The sequence below is a fragment of the Anoplolepis gracilipes genome, chromosome 6, assembly GCF_047496725.1.
Source record: "Anoplolepis gracilipes chromosome 6, ASM4749672v1, whole genome shotgun sequence".
Taxonomy (NCBI): Eukaryota; Metazoa; Arthropoda; class Insecta; order Hymenoptera; family Formicidae; genus Anoplolepis; species Anoplolepis gracilipes.
In genome coordinates, this window is record NC_132975.1 from 15,865,990 (window position 1) to 15,883,694 (window position 17,705).

Below are 17,705 nucleotides of genomic sequence, written 5' to 3' on the forward strand. Positions count from 1 at the left end.
CAGCACTTTGCTTTTTATCTGATATAAATTTCAATGAGAAAGGTGTTTCTTCTCATTCATTTGAAAATAAAATATGTAATGCATATTCATGCATTAAATAAACGTATTTTAGTATAATATGTACAAACTGTCGATTTGATAGTAATAATAATGACATTATATATAGAGTAATAATCAGATATCCTTTATATGGGCGGATTCTCTGACATTAGTCATAATATATGTGTTATAATGACATATACAAGGTGTGAAGAAATTATCAGATATCCTTTATGGAAATTTTCTTGCCAATTTTTCTCAACGAAAAAAAAATGTTGAAAAAGGTCATCAGTTTTTGGAATTTTTATTTTTTGTCATTATATATTTTTATTTTTAATACTAAGCCTCGAAATAAAATTTTATTAAGCTCCATATAAAATTAACTAAAGATTGTAATTGTGTTAATTTTTTAACTCCACAAAGTTTAGTTTACGAAAAATCCTTCTTTTTCAATCGCTTATAACTTAAAAATTATTGATGCTGCAATATTTTCGCTGAAAAAAAAGTCATCTCCAAATTGGCAAGAGAATCTAATCTACATAAAGGATATCTGAGAATTTCTTCACACCTTGTATACGTATATGTGACATTGTAACACATATTATGACTAGAATTTAAAAAGTCAATTAAAAAAATTGTATATGTATATAAAGTAATAAAGTAATATAAATAGAAAGTAATAATGTAATGTTATCAATGTATGACCTTTAAGTAAATTTAACATACTTTTTAATCTGATGGATCGTGAAAAAATTATTTTAGTATAGGTTCCTTGAACAAAATATTTTTTTAATTAAAACTTCTTTGGGACATTTTGTATTATATTACATATTAATTACAGATTAGATCACAGCATCTCTTATAATACTTATGGATATGTATTTCTTTATTTATTGTAAATATGTATATTTTTATACACAATGGTTTTTTTTTAAACAATTCCGTATAAAGTTTAGCGTTTTTATAATTTTGGTCCTTTTTTGGCAAGCATAAGGACGAAAAAACGATTGAAGAAAAAACCAGCAGTAACGGTATAACTATTTTTATATTATACATATTCAACAATATGACAAGTTGAATGATTCAACAATGTATCCAAAGTTCATGAATACGATAAATGATCTGCAAAACTAACAATTATATTAATTTTTGTAATTTATACACTCTGCTAATAAAAATAATATTAATATAACACTTATGACATATATGTATAATGCAATAATATCTGACTGCTTTTTCACGAATTATCCTATCTACATATAGCAGTCTTCAAGTTGTTTTATAATTTATTTCTCAATTTTTATATATTTTAAGTATATGTTAAAAGAGGCAAATCTCAGGTACATTATCATGGGAGAGATATAAAAATATTTCTATCGAACAAAATTCTAACGACGTCTTATATAAATTTAAAATATAATCGTATATCGCGCTTGTTTTGAATGTATCTTTTAGATGTTTAATTTATTTTCTAATATAAACTTTAAGTAAGCGCGAGAGTTCAGAGAAAATTGTTACGTCACCTTTGGTAAAAGATCGAAGGCACAGTCTCTCACAGATTCAAAGTTTGATCCGTTACTCATTATTTTCATTGTCGTTGGTGTTACCTTGACATTTCTTCCTACTTGTCCTCTGTTTCTTTAACCTACGGTTCATACAAGTCATTATTTATGACATCACATATAATCATTCAAAGACAGACAAATAAAAAACATGAATATATAATCAAGTAATTGCACAAGGATGAAGACTTGATTAAATTAATAGAGAACAATCTAGAGAAAGATCTAGATTTGTTATGCGCGACAAAAGTCGTTTAGATTTTTTCGACAATAAACATAATTATAAAATTATATACACGTCTAATCCATTATTATATATCGATGGATTAGATATGATATCCTAAAATCCTTTATCTTTAAAAAAAATTATAAATAATCTCTCTCTCTCTCTCTGTCTCTCTCTCTCTCTCTCTCTCTATAAAAAAAAGGTTTAAAAATAAATTTAATTTAATTAAAACATTATTATCTAATTACAATTTTTACAGCATATATTTTATTTTAAGCAATTCATAATTTGCGATAGAATTTGGAAACTTTATATATATTTACATATTACATATTACTGGCATGTTATTAATGTTTAAAATCTTATTCTAGTACATTTAGTCAAATGTCTTAACAGGCACAATAAAAAGTTCAACTTTGGTCATAAATCGACTTGCTGTGACATTCATATAGATCGTTTCACTAGATTACATTGCGTGAGTATTTCGTATAGCATGCAAAGGTCAAACTTGAAAAAATTAAAATCAAACAATCTGAGATCAAAATTTTCTTGAGATAGAACATGTTCAAATTAATCAATAATTCCAATTGATAGAAAATTACATTATTTCTATATAAAATTTTATTACTAAAACAGGTTTGCTTATTTAAGCATTCAATAATTACGATATTATGCAAAAAACGCAAAAAATAGAAGAGAGCGACAGAGAAAGAGAGAGAGAGAGAGAGAGAGAGAGAGAGAGAGAGAGAGAGAGAAAGAGAGAGAGAGAGAATATTATTGCATTTATTATGTTGCATTAATCAGTGAACTATTAATTATAAATTCTATTTGAAACTTTTTATTATCTGCAGATATAAAGTTGGCAGCAAAAGAAAAATTTTTTAGAGTTATATAAGTATATTCTATTAATATCAGGCATTATATAATTTATTATATTGCGCATTATATAGCGCGTATTGATTTAATGACTGATTAACAAATTTTTTTTAGAAAAAAATTTCTAAAAAAAATTTGGTTTTTTTCCAAAAGCATGTATAAATAAACGTACCTTATATATTTCCCGTACGATTCCCCTAGCCTCTTTTATATATATATATATATATATGTAAAACGCACAGCCAAAATATCTGGTGGTTTATTCTAAATTATCAGATGGTTGTCAATAAGTCGGTGAGCAGGCGTGCTCGACGTGGAACGGATGGCGACAGGCAAAGGTATCATTGTTACGTAGTAATCTTGACGGTACTCCTTGCTCAGACATCCTAACGTCAAAAGTGTACATATATACACATATATATATATATATATATATATATATATATATATATATATATATGCAGTAAAAAACTGTGCGTCCATATGTTAATTTTTTTTTATGTGTTACTACATTTTGATTACTATTCAATGTAAAATATAACTGAAATTAAATATATGGCAATTAACATATAGCTGATAAGTTGTGTTACATTTATGTCAAATTTACATTTTGTAAATGTCTCTTATTGTTAGAAATGGAACATTATTTTGAGTGTTTTTAACACATCATTTTAAACAGTCGACATATTTAAAAGTCAATCTAACATTCTATGAACAGTTAAAATGAATCTTTGAATAATTATGAACTTTAAAATGTTCCATCAACATTTCTTACAAATTATTATTTATTACTTAATTTTATATCTTTTAAAGAGTTTATATATTATATTTAATTTGTTAAAATTAGCATTTTATTTTTTACCGTGTACATATAAAAGTATTTATATATTTATTTTACATATATAGTTTTTATTCAGTATCAAACTATATATTTAAAATAAAATTATTAACTTGGCTAAAGTGTATCGTATGTACACATGAGCGTAGTCAAGATGGGAACAGCTCTCAGAGATAGCCTCTCTTATCATAAAGAAGTAATTAAAAGTAAAGAAATGTACCCGATACATGTATTGCGATCTACGAAATTCAACAAATAAAGCCAGAATGTATTCAAACAAATTGTCAGAATAAAAAAAGAAAAAAATATCACCTTACTAAAATTTCTTGAAAAATCTTATCATCATTTATTTAAACCTACTTACTTCAAGTCTTCCTTGCCGAGGTGAATAGGCGATTTGAAATGCACATCGTCGTGAGGGTACGAGGGTAAGGCTTCCAGTATCCTTGGAGGAGGCTTCTTCGTGCTGTTGATAAAAGTATTGTAAATAGGCCGGTTAGGTTGTTCATCGTGTACCCAGCCACCGCGAATCGTCGATCTGCGCTGATTCGGACTGTGACTGTTGTCGCCGAGTATCGGCGCGCTGCTTTGTAAATTCAGCGCGTTTAACTGTAGATAACCGCCGCTACCTACGATCGACATTGAGTCTTCCGAACCGCCGGATCTGCTTAGACGATTCCCCGGTTCTGAAATATTCATCTTGTTATTATTAATATTACAAAAACTTTAAATAATTTCTTACAAATCTAACAAATCTAACGGTGTTGCATTGTTATCCATTAAAAGATTGGAAAACCTGACGAAAATGTCTTCAACAAATTTATATATAGGTATATAATATTGCTGACAAATCTAATACACAATCGATATTTTACTTATCAACTACTGAATTTATATTACTGACAAGTTTCTCGAATGCTTTGTTTATAGAGAGACAAAATAAAAGTGTGTATGATGAGAGAAAGATGTACATATTTTGTACAATATAGTATATTCACCGAAAGTTTTTGCTTCTCTCGCGTGTGCTAACAGAGTATCCACTCTACTCCTTCGAAAATATGTGTCCACGATATCCCAACCCTTTTTCTTCTTTTCCATTCCTTTACTATTTCCCTCGTTATAATTATCTTCATCACTCTCGTCTTCATCGTTGTTATCGCTGTTATTACTATTATTATTGAGGTCCGCTTTAAAGGAAATTCCGGTCGAATGAAGAACATCCCCCCGTGTTACAGGGGCGGCTGGAGGTAGGGGAATGTGGGGAGACACGTCCGGCAATCGCCATCGTCCTAATTCATCGCACCAGGTTGCCGCCGCTCTCACTGCCGCGATGTCTCGGAAAGGACAGCCCGGACGAAGATAAGGTATCATGAGATCGCATAATTGTGATGTCAATAATTCTCTTCGAAGAAGCTCACGGCGTTCAGCATCCCAAGATGCCTGGAGGTCTGCCGCTTCAGCTTCTAGTTGTTTCACTCGCTTCGCCATCCTTTTCAGCGCGTCCTCTGTCGATCTGTTATTTTAAATATATTGGTAAATTGTAATAATAATTGTGTTACGTTATTAATATCTTAAAATTTGAGCACTAGTTAAAAAGTACAATTAAAAATTAAATTTCTTACTCGATTCCAAGTTAAGCATCAAATAGGGTAAACTCGGGTAAGATGGCCATAGTTTTTTAAAATGCAAAAAATATACTTTTATTTTTGTTATTTTTTAATAGTGCTTGGCATATTATCTTCACTGAAGCTTAAATTACGTAATATTATATCGAAATTAAAAGGAAAATATTTAATAGAAATTTTATATTATCAAAATAGTACGACATAAGCATTGGCCATCTTACTCAACTTTTAAGGAAAAGATGACCATAATATTTATAAAAAAATTGTGAAAACGAAAATCAAAATTATAGGTCATATAACAATTTACATATCTTTATAATATGTCTAACGTCGATTACGATAGCTTAACTGTAATTTATTCGACGTTATAACAGTTTTTAGTGGACAAATGAAAAACTTTGCAGGTAGTCAAAAGTAAAACGATGATATTCACAATATCGTTATTTCGAATAACGTATGCATGTAAACTACTGTAAATATCGATTATATTTGATAATGACTAAAAAAGCGCCCTATGTAGCGATTATTGAAAAAATTACAGCCTATGGCCATCGTACTCTAGTTTACCCTAACATATTGATAATTGACGAACCTAAGTTGGCCGTACACTTGGAAGACACTACCATTGGCGTCATTAGCTTCCAGCGCTCCTACAAGAGCTTCCAGCTTTTTCCTTCTTTTCTCTCTTCTTCTCTTCAACTCCACATTTCCCATCTCTTCTCCGCCAATCGTCAGTTTTTCCAATTTCTTTAATACATCTTGCAAAGCTGCTTCTCTCTTCTTCCTTCTTCTTTCCATTCGTTCCTTATCCGATTCATCTATTTCTTGATTCCCTTGATCGAGATTTTCAGTCTTATCGACATTTAATCCCGATTCATACCGAGATTTTAGAGCTTCTAGCTCTTCTTTTAGCTTCTGAGCCGATAAATTTGAGTTTTCGCATTCTTTTCTTAGCTTCTCCACCTTTATTTATAATTTTTTATTATTATTTTATATACAATTTGTAATGATACTAATGAGAAATTGCTTAACTGTATTTTCAGATAGAATTTTAAGAATATTTAAATTCTGTTATAAAATAATATAGAATTTGTAGATAATAAAGTATATATATATATATATACACACACACACACACACACACACACACACACACACACACTTCTTTATTTTAATTTCTCCAAGTAAATATATAAAAAAATATAAAAGATGTGGAAAAACGTTTCAGACAAAAGTTATTTGGCTCGAAGGGGGACAAAGATATTGTCAATATGTTTGACCTTGAATAATCATTTAAAGATCATGTAAAGGTCATCTTTAAATTATTTCTTTTATACATTAATCTAAAAATAATATTAAATATTATATACGCGATTTCTCTACAGATTTTATATAAACTACTATGAATAAATCATTTAAAATATTACGATTAATAAAATTGTTCTTCAGGGATAGCAAACTGACGGCACTGAGAATTTCTTCAATGAAAACTCCTATTTTTCATAGCATTTTCTAACATTACTACACGAGGGTTGCACAGTCGAATTTACATTTTTGTTGTTTTCAATCAAACATAATGACACTATCTTATGTGCTCCTTCAAGTCAAACAACTTTTCTTCGCAACATTTTTTCACATCTTCCATATTTTTTGAGATAATTGCCTAGGAAAATTAAAATAACATCCTGTATAACATTAATATAAAAAAAAAATAAATAATATAATAAATATAAATGAAAAAAAAAGATAATCCTTTAAAATTATTAAAAGAGAGTACATAATTCTAAAATTGTAAATTGGGGGTAATACAAATGAAAAATTTATAAATTTGTTATATCACCTCTTCGGCGTATTGGTTCTCCTTCAGACTTTCTCCTTCTTCCTCTATATCCTTCTGGAAGTCCGATCCAACATTTAATTGATCACCAGAATCGAGCAACTTTTTTAAACGTTGAAGTTCCAACTGATACTGCCTAAGAAGAGCGTCCTTGGGATCTTCATTAACAATGGGCTTGTTCTTGATACAACGAGCTCGGGCGGCATAGCGCAAGGTACTGAGAGTCTCTTCAGCATCGATGTCACTTGGACTCACACAGGCGATCATCAGAGTTCTGGCATTTCCACCCAGACTATCTCGCAGCAATCTTGTCAGTTTGCTATCCCTGAAGAACAATTTTTTTACTCGTAATATTGTATTTTAAATCATTTATTCGTAGTAATTTATAAAATACATAACTGCATAACATTTTTCTATTATGTTTTCTATTATCTACTACAACAATGAAAATAATATTAAACCAATGAAATCTGAAGAAATTAATATTATATATTCAGTATTATTTTTAGATTAATATATAAGAGAAATAATTTAAAGATGAATAATAAGATATACGAGGAAAAAAGTTTTCAATTGATAATTTTCTTTATAGAATTTTCTATATTGCACCTGATAATTTTTAAATTAAATTTGTATTCTTATGTCATTTTAATACATTTGATTACATTCTAAGTCAAATTATATTGATTAAAATGATTGAGGATTAGCATAAAGATTTATATACAAGAAGAAATAATTGTTTTATACCTATAAGGAACATGTCTCCCATTTCCGGCAGCCAACGCACTAATGACATTCCCCAATGCCGACAAGCTCAGATTGATACTAGCGGCTTCCTTTAAACGATCACCTGTAGCTCCGGTTCTAGCTTGTCTTTCAGATCCTGCAAGATCGACCAGATGCAGCCGTCCCCTTCTGATAGCATTGCCGTGTTTATCATCGTCATTAATGGCGATTGCTTCAAGTGACAGAGTTAAAACAGCGTGACTTCTCGAACTGGCAGCGTTCATTTTCGTCGCTGCCGCTGCTCTTCTGTGATCGCCTTGCTGGACCAACGCAGCGCATTCGGCCGCATCTTTGACGGTAACCTCACGCAGACCGCCTGCGACATAAGTGCCTTTTGTTGGATCCTCCTTCAAAGTCAAAGTCTCCCCGGTATCGTCTTGTAACAGATCTCGCAATCGTTCATTGTAAATCTCAAGATAGCTCAGCAACGCCAAGAACCTAAATATACAATAAAAATACATTAGAAATGTTTACAATTTATTTCAATTTTTCAGTTTTTCTCTTGCTTAACTTTTTTTATACTTATATATTACCAGAGAGAGAGAGAGAGAGAGAGAGAGAGAGAGAGATATGCATTGTATTTAATCTAGTGTTCAACATAATAAATAAACAGAAAAAATTATTGACTTAAGAAGAGAAAAGAGGAGAGAGAAAAGAGGAACTGTACAAATATGTGATAGTTGATTTTAGTCGATTTTAGATTAGCTTATCTTTATCAAAGTTTATTTTAATGTAATTTATTTATTATCAGTGTCATTATCAGTTCACATCAGTTATCTTAATATTGCTCGAGCTCACTTATTCATTTATTTAGTTTATTTAATTTATTCGATATAGTTTATTGATTGGATTTTATTTTATTTTATTTTATTCTACTCTATTGTTCCGCTATTTCTATTAATTCTATTAATTATATCGATTAACTAATTTAATTTAATAATAATAATTTTAATTATAATTTTAATTTGAACTTTAATTTCAATTTTATTTAATTTTAAGGTTGAGTTGGATTTTAACTTTATATATAATTTGATCTGTAACCCCGGTTAGAAGCTGTAGCATATGGACTTCAAGTAAAGTCATTGTCATTCTGTTATTTTGCAGTTATATAAGTTATACTATTATTTTATTTTATATTGTACTGTATTATTGTTTTGTAAGTCAGTTAATTGTAATTTGATGTAAGCCGGAAGTTCATCCTAAGCCGAAAGGCAAGGATTAAAAATAAAATAACTAACAAACAGAAAGAATTATTAAAATTAATTAACGATAGTATACAGTTCCTCTGTCAATGTATACACTTCATCTATATATATACATATATCTATATATATATATGTGCTCATAAAAATTGATTTAATGATTTAGAAAAATTATACTTATACACCTTGTCTCGGAACTGGCAGTGGAGGTCGCTTCAAACAAATGTTCCAGCGCTCGTTCGATGAATCCTCGCATAGTGAATGATTTTCCGCAACCAGTTTGTCCATAAGCGAAGACGGTACCATTGTAACCTTCCAAGACAGCTTCGACAATGACCGAGCCGACATCTTCGTAAACCGATTCTGTTGTCGCAGATGGACCGAACGTGGCACCAAATTGATAAATTTTCCCACTTCCACCGGCAAAATTTTCCAGAGTGCAGGATTTTGTCAGCGAATCGATTGTCACGACATTCTACGACAAACATAACACTGTGAAAAATGAACGTATACATGATAACAATCAACAAATGATATATAATAATACAATCGATATCTCTCATTTTCCGCATTAATGGTCGATTATTTCATAGAATTTTAATATACAAGAATTTTTTTTCTACAATTTTATAAAAATTTGTAAAGTTTTATATGATAAAGAGAAGAAAGAAATTTTATAATTTTAGATGTATAGTAGGTTTTTGTAAATTATTTTATTAATAATATTACTATATGCATATATTAAATTTTACACACACATATACACCACGCACAATATAAATTTTGCACATAATAATAACACATATTTATAACAAAATTATATCCTGATCAGTATTAAATAAATATTATCATAAATGGAAATTTACTTTATCATCCAAGTCTTTTGACATAACAATATTTAGCGATTAGATATTAATAATTTTTCGTAAAAAGAACATAAAAATTGTTATTATGTTAGTGGAACATTAATATTTAATTATTATTAAATTTTTATTAAATATTTAATCATTATTAATATTAAATTATTGTTAGTTGCATACATTTCCTGTGTCATATCTAATATGTCTCTTCGACTCCTCAGATAAGTGTTCACTTGCATTCAAGTCAAGACTTTGACAGACCACTTCAAAATATTGATCTTTAAATATTCTTCAATTAGCTTATTGTTAGAATAATGTTTTGGATCGTTAGCATCTTGAAATATTCAATTTCGTGACATAACATTTATTTTTCTATTGTGAGACATCTTGATAAATAAATCGATTTATTATATTTTCCACACGAACTAAGGAATCGGTACTTTTAGCTATGACATATCATCCCGTCATTTTTTACAGTAAGTTCTTATTGTTAGTACTGTGAGTTGTTTTTTTTATATTTTTAGGGAGATCATCTAGTATCTTCTGATGATATATGTACAGCATGTTATATATTGGCGAAAGCATATGTAACTAATTATTAATGCATTAATGTTACAACAATTATAATAAAATAATATAACAATTTTTATAATCTTCTTTTTACAAAAAAATTATTATCTAATTGTCAAATATCAAAAGACTTTTGAGCGTTATAATAATATAATAATATATTTGAGGGTTATAATAATAATGTAATAATAAACATAATTTAATCGTTCAGTTATTCTTTATATATGAATATGTATTTAATAAATTAATCATAAAAATGGCATTAATATATAAATGGCAGATATAGAAATATTTTAATAATATACTTAAAGTTATATTAATATAAAATTTGTAGAAAATTTTCGTGATGATAAATACTCGTAATAATACGAGTTAGTAATAACAATAATAAAGAATGACTTCAATACGAAATAATTCCAAGTAATGCTACGATATAAACTCCATTAAAAAACTATTGTGCATAATGGCAAAAAATGTTTGATAATGACAAATGCAATGACTCACAAATGCGACAAATTCCACGGAGACATAGTTACGGATGTAAAACTAGTATAGGAATGTATATGTATAACACTGTGAAACTTAGATGGGATTATATACTTGAGCGACCTATAATCATTTGTAAAGTTATACAATTGTAATGAACAATTTGATTTAAAGAGTGATACTTATGTTATATATACATATATACACGTACACATATATGTACATATACACATTTGTGGCTACATATTTTTTTAAATATTAAATAATTTAATAAAAATGATAATATATGTAAAAAAAAGAGAGAAAAAAAAATTAATAATTAATTAGACACTAGAATATGAAAAGATAATAATAAATAGTTAATAAAAACTTTAACTTTATAAATAAAAATAAAATCAATGTAAACGGAATAATTATATAAAAGTAATAATTGTGCGTGTAATATAAATAAAAATGATAATAATCACGGTTGATAATGTAATTTCGCTATCAAATGCGTTCATACAAACGATTGCAAAATGTGGAGCGCGATATAACATCTTGGAATCTGTGATAATAATGTTAGCTATGTGCGCATTGTCTCTCTTCTTTTGTTGGAAAACGGCTTCGTTTTGCTTTGATATAGATAGATAAATGCTGTAAGTAAATTATGGTAATGCGAATCATACGCGCGCGCGCGCGCGTATATCGATGTATAAACTATTTAGCCATCTGCGAGGACACTGTGCACGAGCATGCTATCTATCTCCATTCGTTATATATGTATCCCCACGTTAGTTCGTAGTAGCGTGCTTTAAATAAAATTTTGAATTTTTTTTTCCGACATAGAAAATATTCACACAAGTTAAATATTGTAAAGTATATATATATATATATATATATATATATATATATTTATTTATTTATTTATTTATTTATTTATGTACTTATTTATTATAAAATAACTGTTAAATATGTAGAGCGTTCCTATATTTTCTAAATAAAGCATTTTCTCGAAAAAAAAGCTCATTTTCAAAATCATTTTAAATTTGAAAAAAACATTAAAGTTTTTAATTGAATAAATGTCTTTGTAAATGACTAAGTTTCCTCGAAAAATGCTTCAGTTAAAGAATCTAGAAACACTCTTTATATCATAATAATTATTATAAAATAAAAATAAAAATTTTATTCAAATCCCAGAGATTAAAAAAAAAAATCATTCAAGTTTAAAATTGAAACATGCAACATTTTCTTCGCGCGAGTTGTCACATCATTCTAGAAGCAAGAAATATAGATTGATGGCATATACGAAATACATACATATGTGTGGGTATGGATGTGTATGAAGTAGCACGTGTGTCGTCATTTACAGGAAAGATGGTAAAGAGCAACTTGGTTGCACTATCGATTTGGCACATATTCTACACACTATCGATAAACGCTCGTAAATGCGATGCTATCTGTATTGCATGCATTAACTCGCACACAATAGTGTGATAGTTAATAAAACTTTATAATTTTTATATTTATTTTTCGAAAATCAAATATAATACAAGATGATCCATCTAATAATTTAATTTGATCATTACGTCAAAATTTAAATTTTATTCAGCATAATATAATATAATTATTAAAATATAACAAAATATTATATAATATAGAATTATATTTTAATTAAAATTTTAGGATGTATACATATATTCTTTTCTTTTCTATATATGTATATATTTATATTTAAATATCTGAGATATAAATACACATACAGGATGATAAAAAATATAATTATATTTAAAAAATATAAATATATTTTTATATAGAGAAAATAAATTATTTTACGAGAAAATTAGATTGTAGAAGATGAATAATTTTTTTCAAAATGAGGTCTAATTGTAAGTGTGCCTAAATCGAGAAAAATATATATATATATATATATATATATATATATATAGCTACACAAACATGAAGAACCCATGGCTAATAGCGTCTTGTTGCAGCGAAAAGCGCAACATCTGCTCTATGCATGCGTAGACAAACGCGCGCGTGTTTTGATGCGGTCGCTAGGCTACAACACGCTCGATATATAGCAATGTCGCTTTTTGCCTAAGCTTTTCAGATATCGGAAATAAATCCAATGAACCAAAATAATTGTCTAACAAGCCTACACAAATTGAATACATAGATATGCGCACATTGCACGCATATATAATACAATGTACGCACGCACGCACGTATCCATGTACCATACATACATATATATATATATATATATATATATATATATATATATATATATATATATATATATATATATATATACTGTACGAGTGCACAAAAGTGAATACCTTTGTTACATTATGTTTCTTCACTACGTAATCAGATTGAATTAAATCAGAAAACAAATGAAAAAAATAGTCTCAAGATTTTTAAAAATTAATGGAAATTGTTTTTTTTGGGGGGGAGGGAAGAGGGGAAGGGGTTTAATTATAATATTTCTCGAAAAGTAAGTTAAAAGGCATAAAGTTACATATAATCTTTTTATATTAATTACTAATAATATTATTTTAATTAGTTTATTACTTATAAATTTTGAATCTTTTTATCGTAAAATAAAATACAATTATTCGCTATTATTTCATTTTTTTTCTTAAACATGCACATTTGCGTGAAATAGATTATAATTACTTATTTTTACGATAATTGTTATTTAACTTTGATAAACGATAAAATTGAAAGTTAAACTTTATAATATCAATAATGTATTAGTAACGTACCCGACATCCCTCCTGTAATTCCTTGTTGGACATAGGCCGACATCTTACTGCCACTTTTACGGATTCGGACATCTGAAAATGAAAAAGAATATCATCTCCGTTATTATTTAATCAAATTCGGAATGATTACAGTTATATCTCTTTGTCACATTTTCAAGATACACAAATAAAAATACTTATATGTGTAGGAAAAGTACAATCATTTTGTTACAGTATCTTTCTTTTTATGTAAAGAACAAATTCTAAAAGTTTACGTTATGTAAAAAAAGTGTTATGGCTATTATCGATTTACATTATTACCTATTTTCATTTTATGTATGATACAAAAGATAAAAGTTGCGTGCTCCCGGAAAATACAATAGAAAAATGAATATGATAATTGTATAATACGTAAGTAAGTGGAACGAGCTTCTAAATATAATTTAAATTAACATGCAACACACGTCTACATATATGTATCATTTTTAATTAATAAAAGTTATAGCATATTCATCATTTGAACGGTTAAAGGCATTACATTATTTCTTGTTTATTTTTTAAATAAAATAAATACTATTTTATATTTTATATAAAATATTAAGAAACAAGAATACATTCTTCTCTTAAGATATATATAGGGCGTTTTATTTTAATTAATATAGTCGAATATCTGGAAATAAAAGTGTTAAAAAAAAGTTTCCGAAAAATTGTTTGATTCGAAAAAGAAAAAAAAGATAGGAGTATATCTCAATCAAGTATTGACCATTGTATCCTTTTAACTTTTAACTTTTTTTTTAGAATATTGAGAGATCGGTTTATATAAAAATTTACATAAAAAATCAAGATAATACCATTTGAAAAAACTAGATTAAACTTTACATAACATTGGCATCTATGCTCAAGATCAAACTAATATCTCCATCATTTTTCTCCCTCCAACTTTTATCCAAAACATATTTTTTTTAAATCCGTTAAATCCGATTTCCAGATATTCAACTATATTAATTAAATTGAAATACTGTATATATTTAAAATAATTAAGATTAGTTCCAATCAGTAACCAAATATAGATATGTGATTATAATTCGTTTCCAGAAAAAGTAGCATAGTTATTGATTTTTCATCGTAACTTCTCCATCAAATTTGTATAAATCTTTTTTTGATTTTCGAAAAGTTCAATTACATTATTTAACATTATGCTGCTATGTTTCAAATATATAATTTTAGTCACAATCTTTTCTCTCAAATTCTTTCTATTTTTATATTTAAATAAGAAAATATATGTTATTATAATCTTTACATTTTTACGATATCGCTTTAAAATCGACTTGTCAAAATTGACAATGTCAAAAAAAAAAAAAATTTGGAGAAAAGTCTTACGATCATAATTTCTTTTACATTTTAACATTTTTTTATTTATCATGAAATATATTATATCTTAATAATTAAAATTATTTAAGATTCTGTTGGAGCTGAATTCCATGCAAAATTAAACGTAAAAAATGTTATATTATTTATTTGCACTTTTTTAATTATTTTTCTTTCTTCAAAAAAAATTTTTCAATTTTTTTATCCTTTTTATCTTGAAAATTCTTATTGACAAAAAATTTCTGCTAAAAAATCAGAAAGAGCTCAAATTTGAATTGTTTAAATAAGTATAATACAATATAAAGATTACACATATATGTTTGCAATAAAATTTTTCTATAAAGTTTTATATGCAAGAATTTTAATAATATACTTTGTATATATCCTATGCAATAAGAAAAATATACGCACATATAAATATAACTAAAGAAAATAATCAATGATGAAAGCTATCAATATACATATAATTTATACGTTATTTATCTCATAAAAAAATAAAATTCAAAAATTATTATCAAATTTACTCATCGAGTATTGTAACTTCGAACGTTTTTTTATCGGATATTTCAGTCATATGTCAACTTTTGTAGATGGGCTGACCTTGACGTAACTTAAGGTTAAAATGACATCGTGACATATCGCGTTCCTATCATCGGCGTTAATGTCTCTCATATAACATAATTGGATATATCTATTGTATTCATGAATCCAGACAAACATCGATAAATATGTGTAAAACGTTATTTATCTTTGAAATTATTTTTCCAATTTAGAAATTATACTGCTTTATGCGAAATATATATATATCTAATTACTATAATAAATATACTTTTATTATTAAATATACTTTTGTTAAAAAGAGAGAGAGAGAGAGAGAGAGAGAGAGAGAGAGAGAGAGAGAGAGAGAGATATTGTATTAAAATCTTTTTTAAATGTACACTATATTTATATTTAACATTTCTTTTTTGTTATTTTACCAACTGATTAATTACAATCAATATAACTAATTGTAAGTACGATTTAATATTAACTTGAATTTATCTACGAGTAAATTTTTACACACATGCAGAAAAATATTCCAGAGCTAAACAATTTTTGTGTGATTAGCAAAAGAATAAACGTATTGATCATTTTGAAAATTAAATTAAATATTTTAATAAAATCCTTCTATCTAAAGATAAAAAGATAGAACTTTTTTTTTCCTTTTACATTTTATTTGCCATTTTTTATTTTGAAAAATAATCATGCCTAAATATGTAGTATTTAACGAATCAACTGTCTAACTTTTCTATAATATAATACGTGTGATTGCGTGTATATATTATATGCGAATTTAGATCACAGAAAGTGATATGCAGTGACCCCTTGACCGAGTAAAGCCTAAAGTTTGAGCCAATCATAGAACTATAATATTGCTATAATCATTCCTAAGAAAAAAAAAACAGGCAACAAAAAGAATCGTTACACATTTGCACATGCAAACATTTTTTTCAATTACAAATGATTATTAATACATTGTATGTGTAAAGTATGTGTATACTTTAATTAGATATATACTTGCGTACATTACACTTTGCATATTATATATTTTGTACATTTATGGATTATTAATTTAGAAACATTTTTTTTCTCAGAAAAAAATTTACTACACGATTGTGTGCACCACAGTTGTTTTTCTGTCACAGCTCTTCTCTTTTTAACTTTCGATTAATTAAGTATATTGGGACGACTAAGCTTTTAATCGAAGATTCTCATTAAGAATTTACATTTTATACAGGTTCGTCAAAGAATTCATGTAGCAAACAATGTGAAAATTGCTACGTCTTAAATATCTATATACTGAATATTATGTTATAATTGAAAAATATCTGTAAATGTGTCAATATATTCTACTACTTACACCGGCTATGTGCGCGTTTCCTCGTAAGTATATTATATTGGAAAATGGGAGAACAACATGATTATTCGTCGTACGAAATTCGGATGAAGGAAGATTCGCGAGGAACGTCGTCGACGACGACGACGACACGCGCGAAACGACGAACACGTTCGTACTAAGGACGTCGCGCGCGCGTCGCTACACTTTTACCATATTCACTCATATCGAATTTGATTTGAATCGTCACAACGATGCGCGCGCATTCTTACAATCGCGCGAGCTCGAGAGCGCATCAAGTTTAAGAACTTAACAAATTCTTGAAATCGCACAATTCTTTACATTTTAATTATGATGCCGTGCCTCTCTCCTGATATAATTTTTATATTTTATCAATCTTTAACTAGAAACTAGAATATTAAAAGACTGACATCAAATTCTTGCAGGTAAAATTATGCATTTAAACTCTTAAAAATTGATGAAACAAATTTGTATGTATAATATAATTTTATGGTTTTAATTATTGAGAACGTTTGAATAATTTTTTATATATATACTTTCCTATGCAACAGCAACAATTTCAAATACGCAGTTACACTTTGTGAATATATACAGTGTTGTACAATCATATCATAAAAATAATCGCGTAAATTCAAGATTCATAAATAAAAGATAGAGAACTATATAATTATAAAGTGTCAAGAATCGAAATTTCAAAAATTCCTAAAATTTGATGTCTAAAGATTCAAACAGCAAAAATTTGAATTTAAATTTTCAAATCTTGATTGACTCATTAACTGAGAAAGCCGAGATGGAAAATTTCTA

General features: G+C 27.6%; 1 protein-coding gene across 2 annotated transcripts; it reads right to left on the bottom strand.

Annotated features, from left to right (window-relative positions):
- Nucleotides 1-825: 825 nt before the first annotated feature.
- Nucleotides 826-17,046, bottom strand: LOC140666608 (osmotic avoidance abnormal protein 3). 2 transcript variants are annotated; one of them, XM_072893959.1, is made up of 11 exons: nucleotides 16,905-17,046; nucleotides 13,658-13,729; nucleotides 9,177-9,466; nucleotides 7,751-8,227; nucleotides 7,007-7,328; nucleotides 5,759-6,129; nucleotides 4,540-5,054; nucleotides 3,906-4,227; nucleotides 2,876-3,089; nucleotides 1,563-1,684; nucleotides 826-1,161 (listed from the first exon to the last, which is right to left on the bottom strand). In XM_072893959.1, exons 2-9 carry the CDS (start codon nucleotides 13,727-13,729, stop codon nucleotides 2,987-2,989), a joined length of 2,472 nt encoding a protein of 823 aa, XP_072750060.1. In that variant the 5' UTR covers nucleotides 16,905-17,046; the 3' UTR covers nucleotides 826-1,161; nucleotides 1,563-1,684; nucleotides 2,876-2,986. The 2 variants fall into 2 exon arrangements, with proteins under 2 accessions (XP_072750060.1, XP_072750059.1); XM_072893958.1 differs by lacking the exon at nucleotides 826-1,161 and having other exon boundaries at nucleotides 1,185-1,684.
- Nucleotides 17,047-17,705: the final 659 nt, after the last annotated feature.